The following is a 12,594-nucleotide window of genomic DNA, read 5'->3' on the forward strand; positions in this document are numbered from 1 at the left end:
CCTCTTGTTAGGGAAAATCCGTGATTCCCCACAAGTAAATCAATCAATGGGAATAAAAACTAATGCGGAAAAATTAAATCAAAGGCAACACAAGAATTTTTACGTGGTTCCCTCAATGTGAGGTACGTCCACGGGATCGAAATTCGATTCCACTATCAACCAAATAAGTTTCAAACGATTACAAACGAGACACTAAGGGTGCGTTTGGTAACGTTTACGTTTTCAGTTTATATTTACAAAATTTTATAAACTGGTTTTTATTTATTTTTTGTTTATTTTTAGAAAAACATAAACTACAAACGCGTTTGGTAATTGATAAAATGTTTTAAAAAATTTAAAAATATAAAAAATGGTGAGAAATGACAAGTGGCGGCGGAAGACGGTGTTGAAAAGTGGTGAAGGTGGGTGGTGGGTAGCTGGTGGTGGTGAGTGGGTGGTTGTGGCAGGTGGGTGGGTGACGGTGGCGGGTGGTGGGTGGTAGCGAGTGGGTAGGGGTGGTAGTGGCAGGTGGGTGGCGGCATAGCGAGTGGTGGTGGGTGGTGGCAGATGGGTGGTGGTGGCGGGTGGTGATGGTAGGTGGGTGGGTGGGTGACGGTGGCGGATGGTGGGTGGTAGCGAGTGGGTAGTGGTGGTGGGTGGCGGTGGCAAGTGGGTGGCGGATGGCGGGTGGTGGTGGGTGGCGGATGGCGGGTGGTGGGTGGTGGCGGGTGGGTGGGTGGGTGACGGTGGCGGGTGGTGGGTGGTAGCGAGTGGGTGGTAGTGGTGGTGGCAGGTGGTGGGTGGTGATGGCAGATGGGTGGCGAATGGCGGATGACGGGTGGTAGTGGGTGGTGGTGGGTAGGTGGCAAGCGATGGTGGTGGTGGTGGTGGTTGTGATGGGTGGTGGGTGGTGGTGGCGGGTGGGTTGCAGGTAGCTAGTGGTGGTGGGTGGCTGGTGGTGGTAGGTGGTGGATGGTGGTTGCAGGTGGGTGATGAGTGATGGTGGCAAGAGGTGGCGGGTGGTGATGGCGGGCGGTGGATGGTAGTGGTAGGTGGTGGGTGGTGGGGGGTGGATGGCAGGTGGGTGGTGGTGGTGGCGGCGGTGGCGAGGGGTGGTTGGTGATGGCGAGTGGCTGGTAGGTGGGTGGTGGGTAGGTAGTAGGTGGTGGTGGGTGGTGGTGGCAGGTAGTGGTGGGAGGTGGGTGGTGGTGGGGGAAAACGGTGGTGGAAAATGGTGGCGGGTGGTGGCTAGTGTTGAGTGATAAAAAAAAAAAAAAAAAAAAAAAAAAAAAAAAAAAAAAAACTGAAAACTCAAAACGGAAACACATTTTTTGTGTTTTCATTTTTTGGCCAAATTTATAAACTGAGACCACTGATTTATAAATCAAAAATTTTACCAAACAAGTTTTTATTTGAGTTTTTAAAATTTTTGTAAATATAAACAGAAAACTGAAAACGTAAGTGTTACCAAACGGCACCTAATGGTCTCACAAAACACCCTTAGGTGAATTCCAAATAATCACAAATAAACAAAGAGGAAAGACCTCACCAAATAGAAGAATCAAAATCTTCAAAATCAGAATTGAAGAAGATCCAAAATAACAACCCAAATCAACTTCCACACAAAGCCGAAATAAACCCACTGCGCACCCACACAAATTAGCCGCAGTACTTCGGAAACAAAATGTTTGCAGCCGCCGTTTTGCTTTTCTTCTACCAACGATGCACAGCAACAATGAACCATATGCCTCAAGAATCAATGTTCGGCTCCTGAATCTATGTCGCTGCCGTAGTGTGTCACATGGGAAAAATAATACACCTAAAAATTATATTGTGAATCTAAGGTTTTGTAATCAAACCTAATTGTTACCAAATTAGATTGGGTCTCCTTAAATATAATATATAAAAATATATTATACCTAAACCAAGCCAAATTGAAACTCTTTAACAAATCAATTGGGTCCCACACTCCAATAAGGAGGTATATCCCAACAATTCTCCCCCTACCGACTTAGGTGGAGAGATCAACCATACCCGCCAAAGTTCGACACTTCAAATGTTTGTCTCTCGACAAAGTCTTTGTCAACATATCTGAAATATTATCATCTGTGTGAACCTTTTCGAGTTGTAACAATTTCGAATCTAACACATCACGAATCCAATGGTAGCTCACATCAATGTGTTTCGATCTCGAATGAAAAGTAGAATTTTTACTCAAGTGAATAGCACTTTGACTATCACAATAAAGCACATACCTTTCTTGCTTCAAACCCAACTCTTGCAAAAATTTCTTCAACCATAACTCTTCTTTGCAAGCTTCTGTAATAGCAATAAATTCAGCTTCGGTAGTTGAGAGAGCAACACATTTTTGTAATTTAGATTGCCATGCCATAGCTCCCCCTGCAAAAGTCATCAAATACCCCGAAGTAGATTTCCGAGAATCAACATCACCAGCCATGTCAGAATCTGTAAACCCATCAAGCATCGGCTTACCATCTCCAAAACACAAACACACCTTCGAAGTCCCTCGAAGATACCTTAGAATCCATTTTACCGCTGCCCAATGTTCTTTACCCGGATTAGAGAGAAAACGACTCACCACACCAACGGCGTGAGCAATATCCGGCCTTGTACAAACCATGGCGTACATCAAAGAACCAACTGCTAAAGCATAAGGAACTTTCAACATCTCTTCTTTGTCTTTCTCACTTGTAGGACATTGATTCGAACTAAGCTTGAAGTGACCCTCAAGTGGACAACCAACCGGCTTTGCTTTATCCATATTAAACCTCTCAAGAACTTTCTCGATATAGCTTTCTTGAGACAACCAAATCAGCCCCTCTTTGCGATCACGAACAATTTTCATGCCAAGAATTTGCTTTGCCGGTCCCAAATCTTTCATAGCAAAAGACTTGCTTAACTCCAATTTCAACCTGTTTATCATGGTAGAATCTTGACCCACAATTAACATGTCATCAACATAAAGCAAAAGAATAATAAATTTACCATCCGGAAAATTTTTCACAAACACACAATGGTCCGAAGTGGTTTTAGAAAAACCATTATTCATCATGAAAGAGTCAAATTTTTTGTACCATTGCCGCGGGGCTTGCTTGAGACCATACAAACTTTTCTTCAATTTGCAAACAAATTTCTCTTTCCCTCTTTCCACAAAGCCTTCCGGTTGCTCCATGTAAATTTCTTCTTCAAGATCACCATGCAGAAATGCGGTCTTCACATCAAGTTGCTCAACTTCAAGATTCATATTTGCAGCCATGCCAAGTACAACCCGAATAGAAGACATCTTCACAACTGGCGAGAAAATCTCGTCAAAGTCAATACCTTTCTTTTGCCCAAAACCTTTCACAACAAGACGTGCCTTGTACCTCAGATTCTTGCTATCATTCTTCAATTTGAAAACCCACTTATTTTTCAGAATTTTCCTCCCTTTAGGCAACTTCACTAAATCATAAGTATGATTTTCAACTAAGGAATTCATCTCATCTTCCATGGCCTTTTTCCAATCACCTTTCTTTGCATGCTCAATTGCTTCTTGGTAGCTCTCAGGCTCCCCTTGATCAGAAATCAACACAAATTCATTGGGAGGATACTTTCTTGAAGGTTGTCGGTCCCTTGTAGATTTTCTTAACTCAAGTTGTGGTGGCGGTTCTTGAGTTGGATGCTCTTCCTCAATTTCTGGCTCAACTTCATTAGGATTAGTATCATCCTCTACATCTTCAATAGGTGGCTGCACATCTCCCCCGTTTTCATCATCAACTGAAGATGAAGGAGATAGATCCATGTCAATGAGATCACTAGTTTTTGGCTCCGGTTGGTCACCTTTGCCAAAGTCTTCAATTGTTTGGTCTTCAAGAAACACAACATCACGGCTTCGAATAACTTTCTTGTCGACCGGATCCCACAATCTATACCCAAACTCATCACGTCCATAGCCAAGAAAAATACATTGTCTTGACTTGCTATCAAGCTTGGACCTCTCGTCTTTTGGAATGTGAACAAAGGCTCGGCAACCAAACACTCTCAAGTGCTCATAAGATACATCTTTACCGGTCCAAACTCTTTCTGGAACATCACCATTCAAAGGATAGGAAGGAGACAAATTGATCACGTCAACCGCTGTCTTCAACGCCTCACCCCAAAAGGATCTTGGCAATTTAGCTTGTGAAAGCAAACACCTTGTTCTTTCTACAATGGTGCGGTTCATCCTCTCGGCAATGCCATTTTGTTGAGGAGTCTTCTTAACTGTCTTTTGGTGTCGAATACCTTGGCTGCGACAATACTCATCAAATGGCCCAATGTATTCACCACCATTGTCTGATCGGATGCACTTCAATTTCTGCCCTGTTTCTCTTTCAACCATGGCCTGAAAATGCTTAAATACTTCTAGAACTTGATCTTTAGTTTTTAGTAAAAAAGCCCAAACTTTCCTTGAATAATCATCAATGAAAGTAATAAAATAAAGTGCACCACCATGTGTTCTAACTTTTAAAGGACCACAAACATCAGAATGAATCAACTCCAAAACATTTTCTTTTCTAGAAACAACATTTTTATGAAAAGAAACTCTATGTTGTTTACCCGCCAAACAATGAACACAAGTTTTAAGATGTGTACCTTTCAAACCGGGTAGAAGCTCTTTCTTAAACAATACTTGCAGCCCCTTTTCACTCATATGGCCAAGCCGCTTGTGCCATAATTCAGTAGAAGTATCTTCTTCAAGTGCATTGACAACACCTTTACAAATTTTTCCTTGCATCGAATAAAGTGTATGAGTCTTCTTACACTTAGCCACCACCAAGGAACCCTTTGTGAGCTTCCATATTCCATCACCAAATTTGTTGTTGAAGCCTTCATCATCTAGCTTCCCAGTAGAGATCAAATTGAGGCGAATGTCGGGAACATGCCTCACGTCTTTAAGCAATAACTTGCAGCCCAAATTTGTTTCCAAGCAAACATCATCCATACCTATAATCTTGGACAAACCTTCATTACCCATTCGAACAAAACCATAATCTCCTTCGGTGTAGGTAGTGAAGAAATCAACTCGAGAAGTCACATGAAAAGAAGCACCGGAATCAATCACCCAATTGCTCTCTTGGCCCACAAAATTGATACAATCATCTTCACAAACGACCATGAGATCAGCATTGGTAGTAACTGCCGTTGTGTCTTCTTGCTTCTTGTCCACACTTTTGTCACGCCTTTTCTCCTTATTCTTGAGCTTTCGACATTCCCGCTTCATGTGCCCTTTCTCATGGCAATAATAGCACTCAATGTCTTTCTTTGAAAAAGAACCATCTTTTGATTTGTCACGGCTTTGATCACGACCATGAGGAGTCTTACTCCTCCCCCTTGTTTTGCTTCGACCTCTCACAACGAATGCTTCCGAATGAGAGGAACCTGCTGATTTTCTTCTAGTTTCTTCATTCAACAGGCTACTAGTGACTTGGCCCATTGTGACAACTCCATCGGGCGCTGAATTACTGACGGTCACAACCAAAGTCTCCCAACTTTCGGGCAAAGAACTAAGTAGCATCAAAGCCTGCAACTCATCATCAAAAACAATTTTCATAGAAGCAAGTTGGTTAACAATACTCTTTATTTCATTCAGATGTTCCGGAATAGGGCTGCCCTCTTTATATTTTAAATTAACCAACTTACGAAACAGAAAGGCTTTATTTGTGGCTGATTTCCTATCATAAAGGCCCTCTAATTTTTTCCATAAATCATGTGCTGAAGTTTCAGTAGCAACATGATGAAACACATTGTCATCAATCCATTGACGGATAACACCAACGGCTTTTCGATTAAGCCTATTCCAGTCATCATCTTTCATACCCTCGGGTTTGCCACTAGCACCCTCAATGGGTCCATACAAATCTTTACAAAATAATAGGTCCTCCATTTTAGTTTTCCAAGTTACCCAATTACTTCCATTGAAGCTAGACATACGACCCACATTCCCCTCCATTGATTTACACAAATAACTAAACCCAAATAAATCGTAAGCTCTGATACCAGTTGTTAGGGAAAATCGATGTGATTCCCCACAAGTAAATCAATCAATGGGAATAAAAACTAATGCGGAAAAATTAAATCAAAGGCAACACAAGAATTTTTACGTGGTTCCCTCAATGTGAGGTACGTTCACGGGATCGAAATCCGATTCCACTATCAACCAAATAAGTTTCAAACGATTACAAACGAGACACTAATGGTCTCACAAAACACCCTTAGGTGAATTCCAAATAATCACAAATAAACAAAGAGGAAAGACCTCACCAAATAGAAGAATCAAAATCTTCAGAATCAGAGTTGAAGAAGATCCAAAATAACAACCCAAATCAACTTCCACACAAAGCCGAAATAAACCCACTGCGCACCCACACAAATTAGCCGCAGTACTTCGGAAACAAAATGTTTGCAGCCGCCGTTTTGCTTTTCTTCTACCAACGATGCACAACAACAATGAACCATATGCCTCAAGAATCAATGTTCGGCTCCTGAATCTATGTCGCTGCCGTAGTGTGTCACATAGATGCCGTAGTGTGTCACATGGGAAAAATAATACACCTAAAAATTATATTGTGAATCTAGGGTTTTGTAATCAAACTTAATTATTACCAAATTAGATTGGGTCTCCTTAAATATAATATATAAAAATATATTATACCTAAACCAAGCCAAATTAAAACTCTTTAACAAATCAATTGGGTCCCACACTCCAATAAGGAAGTATATCCCAACACCTCTGGCTCTGATCATTTTTTATTATCATCCTCGATTTTGGCGGAGTAAGTTTGTGGTGAAGAGAAATTTAGGAGCTACTAACTCACTTTCTGCTCAATCAAGGTTCTGAGGGACAACAGGAGCAGAATTTTGAAGAGTAAATGTTTCACATTTCATTAGCTTTTGTGTAAGTTTCAATTCAGAATTGTACTTAATGAGTATCATAAACTCGAAGTAGTCATTGTCATCTTATCCTTCAAATTCTCATTGTCATTAGCTTGTTGAGGATTTTTCTGTTGGTGGTGTTACATGCATCAATTAATTTATACATTAATGTACCAACTAGTTTTATGCCATTATTACTGACTCCACCTATTATACAAATTACAAATACTCAAAACCTCTAAAATTATGTCACATCATGTATTAATATACTAGTTAGTACATTAATTAGTACATATAGCATTATTCTTTGTCGTTAATGGAGATTTTTATTGACCAAAAATTCATTTTATTGGAACGCACAGAAAGAATTGCTTGACATGGATTGTTGTTTGTATCATTACCAACATCAAATTGTGTTTGCTTAATGAAGATTGTGCAAATTATCCCACCAAGCATCAACAAAATCCCCTGGTTAGGATTTCTGCGACGCACTTCTGTTATTGATACCAGTTCTTGTCGGATTACTGTCAGATCTCAGTATTTTATGATTGAACACAGGAATTCTTTCTTAAAATGGTACCTAAGGAATCATATCATCAAACTGTTGCTGACCGGAGTAATAAAAATTTTGCCACTTTATTTGATTTCTTTAGTCAGTCACACTAGTGAGGGGTAGTAAGGTTCTTCCATTGCAAGTTAAGTTAGTTTAAATTACACAAACAGTATACATCCAACACTTTCTAGACCCTGCAGTGACGAACAGTATGTTTGCACTCAAGTCGAGAGTAAGACTACATACATCCAACTCTTCTTAGACCCCACAGTGAATGGCTGTTTTGTACACCGGTACTACTCCTTAATCACATAAGTAACCTATTATGTGTTCTCATCGTGTTCCATGGCACAAGTTTTAGCAATGAAGGCTTAGAACTACCCTTCAGATTAGGGTGAAGTTCTATGGAACCTCCAGCCTAAAATCAGCAGTATCCACTGGTTTTGAAACCCCATGTCATTAGGCACCTTTTGCTTGAGCTTGTGCCATTATCAGAGTTAATCTGGTCAAGAATTTTTCACTAAACGAAGTTCCAAAAATGCAAAGCAGGAGCTAGTTTATATTTCTATAATGCAATGAAAGATCAACCAGAACAACACCCCAGAAGCAAATCCAAACAACTTTTGATCTGCTTGATGCAAAGAGAGGTTAAAAGGATAAAACTTGGGAGTTATAGATCAATTCTAGCACCATCTTTATACATTGATTCAAAATCTGGTATACATGTATTACATATAAATTGGTATGGAAAATAACTTTAATATATTACATGCAGGTTGAATTCTAAAAAAGAGCTTTTCCTTCGTATTTCAAATGGCAGAGATGCTTTGACTCTTATCTCTAACACAATTGTATGGAGTGACCAAAACTGGGATTCCCATTCATCGTGCATTCAGGAGCATTCTCAGTATGCTTTTTGATTTGGGCCGTGCTTGTGGTGAAATGCTAACGCAAGCTATCGCCACCTTCAGAACTGCAAGCATCTGGTTCCTAACTGCAAGTGATGTTCTGCTTACACTGAAATCAAGAATGCTATCCAATTTATCTTGCTTCACCGAGTTACTCAATACCCACTTGGCCAACTCAGTTCCCTGGCTCACTGCAGGTTTCCCAGTAACCAATTCCAGCAGAATAACCCCAAAGCTATATACATTCCCAGCCATTGTCACCCTCATTGTGTAAGCATATTCTGAAACCCAAAGAATCAACAACATTAGCAGCTTTACAGGTTAGGAACAAAATTTCGATGCCATGTCAAATCTGGTTTCGAAAAATATTTGATAAGCAACAATGCTCGGTATCCAGAAAATATATTGTTTGGACCACATTCATTCTAGGTAGCCTACACAACAAGAAATTTGAATCTACATCACATATTTCATTTTTGGGGTAAATTTCTTGGCATTTTTTCATGGTCCTTATCTTTTTCCTTTACATTTGTTGGGTTCAAACTCAAGAATGAATACACAATCAAAAAATTAAAAATAAAGAATGAATATGAAACTAACATTCTAGGAAATAGTATATGCTGTTATTGCTGATCTGAAACAAATTAGTATTTATGATTAAAGGCGCGATAGTATCATATGCAACAATATCAGTACATGTAAACATGGAAAAAAAATTAAGATACTGATTATCATCATCAGAGGTCATGTAATTAATACAGGGTTATCGAGTGCATCACCTGGAGGTATATAGCCAACAGAACCAGCAACTGCAGAGAGGCTGCCCGTGCTTTTTGTTGGATCAATCACCTTACAAAGCTCAATATCTCCAACCTGAGGCTCCTTTAGAGACTTCAATAGTATGCTTTTGGTTGATAGGTCAAGGAGGAGGACTGGACCAGAAGTGTAACCATGTAGAAATGCCAAGCCCTGAGCTACTCCAATCGCTATACTGTAACGACTTGACCAGTCCAAAGCTTCTCCCAAGCTACCGTGCAGGACATCAAAAAGGGTACCCTTTTGGGCAAATTCATAGAAGAGGTAAGCGCTATCGACTGTCAAGACATAGGCAAGAGGAGTCATGACATTTGAATTGTTCAACTTCCCTAGAACGTCTAATTCTTCCCCGAATTTCTCATGGCTACCCAATTGGAATATTTTGTCGCTCCAATTAAGTTTCTTGACAAAATAGCTTATACCAGAAGGCATGATGGCTTTGTAGTAGGTCGAGAACCTAGTCTTCAAAAAGATGTTTGATGGGTCAGTCACTGCTTCCATGGCTTTGTTGAAGTCGATATTAGATCTGTGAATGCCATTTGCTGTTAAAAGATTGCCTTTGATGACTTGGGGTTGAGGAAAGTCTTCCTGAGATCGTATCTGCTCATCATTAATCCTGTAAAATCGTCTGCAAATCGACATGGCGATGATTGTTACTATCCCAACAGCAAAGACACTAGCAACCGCAACCGCAACAACAATTCCCACGGCAACTGTCCTTTTTTTCGGAGATAATGAGGGAGAGATTGAATTGGTAGCGTTAATGAGACCCTTGTTTCCACTTGCATCAAGTGTAACGAATGAAGGGAACTTGGGAATCACACCGGAGAGCAGATTGTTGGAAAGCACCAATTGTGTCAAGCTTGCCATTTTAACCAGAAAATCTGGAATCTGACCAGAAAATTTGTTGTTGGAAAGATCCAACACTTCCAATCCGGTCAATTTTGATATTGTTCCAGGTATAGGCCCTTCAAAGAGATTGCTGCTTAAATTTAGAGCAATCTGCAAATTCGGTGGCATCAACAGAATTGTCCCATTGAGTTGGTTGTTCCCTAGTTGGAGTTCTATAAGGGAATTCAAGTTTCCAATCGAAACAGGTATTGAACCGCTGAGATTGTTGCATCGTAAATCCAAGTTGGTAAGAGCTTGCAAGCTTGAAATTGATGATGGTATTGAACCGTTCAGAGAATTCCAGCTGATATTCAGTTTCTGCAATGTTTGTAATTGGGTAATTTGAATTGGGATTTCTCCAAACAAATTGTTGAATTGAAGCTTCAATTCCTGAAGTTTGCTCAGAACACCCAACTGTACCGGCAAACCACCAGTGAGGTTGTTGTTAGCAAGATTCAGCAGTGCTAAATTCTTGCACAAACTCAATTCTGGAGGTATTGGTCCACTCAAACGATTGTTATCCAACTCCAAATAGGTCAGTGTTGTTTGAAGGCTTCCAAAAGATGAAGATGGGATTGTCCCATTTAATTGATTGTTTCCTAATCTCAGCCTCACCAAGTTTGGAGACATATTTGCAGGTATTGACCCACTTAATGAATTATTAGATAAATCCACACTCTGCAAATTTGATTGGGATAAAAGGTCTCCAGGAATTGGCCCATTTAAGTTATTATAACTAAGGTCTAAATTCTTGAGATATTTTGTAATCCCAACTGGAATAACACCAGAAAAAGAATTCTGGTTGGCCGCGAATCGCGATAGGTTTTGGATAGTTGAAAGGAATTTTGGGATTCCACCACTCAAATTATTAGAAGATAGAATCAAAAGTTGCAGATTGAGAAGCTCTCCAAATCTATCAGGGATTGACCCATAAATGTTATTTACACTAAGATCAATTGAAGTCAATTTCGAATAATTCGCAATTGATTCAGGGAATTTACCTTCAAAGCGATTGGCAGAAAGCCAAAGCTCCTCCAAAACCATGGATTTTCCAAAGTTGATAGGAACAGAGCCATCGAACTGGTTGAAGCCAAGGTTCAGACTTTTGAGACCAACCAACCCATCAAGCTGAGAATCAATGCTTCCACCCAATGAATTGTGAGACAAGTCCAAGGACTCCAACTTAGCAAAACCATTAAAAGTGGGTAAACGGCCAGACAATTTGTTCCTACTGATATTCAACAGTTTCAACCCAGTAATCTTTCCGCAACCAGTCATGAACCCATCTGGGATTGAGCTCAAGTGATTGTTGGAGAGATCAACAGCCTCCAAGGTATCAATCTGGCAAAGAAAAACAAGAAAATCGGGGGAAGAGATAGAGAAAAAAGGGAGAGAGAGATTGGTGATGGAAGAATTGTTGGGAGTGCATTTAACACCCTTCCATGAACATGGATTTGGGTCTTTGGTGACATTCCATGGGGAAGGAGGAGCAAACTGGGCTGTGCTGTTGGAGAGAAGACCATAGAGCTGGTTCATGGTGGTTGTCTGGTTTAGAGATAATTGAGAGAACACCAACTGGAGGAAGAAGAAGAAGAAGAAGAGGAGGAGAGAAGTGGTGTGTCCAAACCTTGTCATTTTGGGCTTTGGGTTGTAGAGAGAGAGAATCCAAACAAAGTGATTTTTTATTTTGTATGATAGTTATACAGATATATGTGTAGGAGAGGTATATGTATATTCCATTTGTTTCATGTAGGTGGGTAAAAGAACAGAGAGGAACTCCCAACTGAGAAAGAGAGGAGAGAGAAAGTGTGAAAATGGTTTTAGAGAGAGAGAGAGCAGAGGGTCGCCGGCGTGTTGGAGGGGGTGAGTTGAATGAGACTCCATTTACTTCCAAAGACCAGACTTTTGCGACAGTTTTGTTTTATTTGCGGAAACATTGGGCTTGACTTTGACTCTCACATCCCTAGTCTTTCAAGCAATGTTTCACATTTGCTTAACTTGTGACATTTGTTCTTTTCTCTCTTAAAAAATAGGATAAATTATACTGTTTTTTTTTTTAAATTAAAAAATAATAATTTTATATTTTTTATATAATTACACAAACTTCTCTTTAACTATGGTTAAAATAATCAAAACTATTACTAATAACAGATAGATATTGAAAAAAAATAAAAATAAATATATATTTTTAAATAAAAAAATGATAATATATATTTTTTTATTGATACGACTAGCAAATTATAAATAAAAAAAACTTAAGTGATAAATGAATTAAAATTTTAAGAAAAATAAATGTAATTATATTAAAAATGTGAGATTAATTATATGTTCTTTAGAACTCAATGGAGACAAGTGTAATTTACTCTAAAAAATAATATAAAAATGATAAATTCTACTATTTAACTAATAAAATTAAATTGAGATACATAGGTTTGTTTGGTTCGGAATTATTTATAATTTTTTTATTTTATTTTAGAAATTTGTGTTAGAATATTTGGTGTAACTTCTGTTTAGAGACATAAATAATTTAAA

The 12,594-nt window shown here is 39.3% G+C and overlaps 1 protein-coding gene across 1 annotated transcript; it reads right to left on the minus strand.

Annotated features, from left to right (window-relative positions):
* Positions 1-8,117: 8,117 nt before the first annotated feature.
* On the minus strand, positions 8,118-12,079 carry LOC114291922 (leucine-rich repeat transmembrane protein kinase family protein). The gene is made up of 2 exons (XM_028235813.2): positions 9,135-12,079; positions 8,118-8,636 (listed from the first exon to the last, which is right to left on the minus strand). Exons 1-2 carry the CDS (start codon positions 11,695-11,697, stop codon positions 8,329-8,331), a joined length of 2,871 nt encoding a protein of 956 aa, XP_028091614.2. The 5' UTR covers positions 11,698-12,079; the 3' UTR covers positions 8,118-8,328.
* Between the last annotated feature and the right edge of the window lie 515 nt (positions 12,080-12,594).

The sequence above is a fragment of the Camellia sinensis genome, chromosome 3 (genome assembly GCF_055761805.1).
Source record: "Camellia sinensis isolate YWXY chromosome 3, ASM5576180v1, whole genome shotgun sequence".
Taxonomy (NCBI): Eukaryota; Viridiplantae; Streptophyta; class Magnoliopsida; order Ericales; family Theaceae; genus Camellia; species Camellia sinensis.

What these genes read in the sequence shown, in the direction of transcription:
- LOC114291922 (XM_028235813.2), bottom strand. Translation starts at nt 11,697, where the DNA reads ATGACAAGGTTTGGACACACCACTTCTCTCCTCCTCTTCTTCTTCTTC. An exon ending in TGTTGGCTATATACCTCCAG is followed by an intron (nt 8,637 to 9,134) that starts GTGATGCACTCG and finishes TTTGGGTTTCAG; the next exon opens with AATATGCTTACACAATGAGG.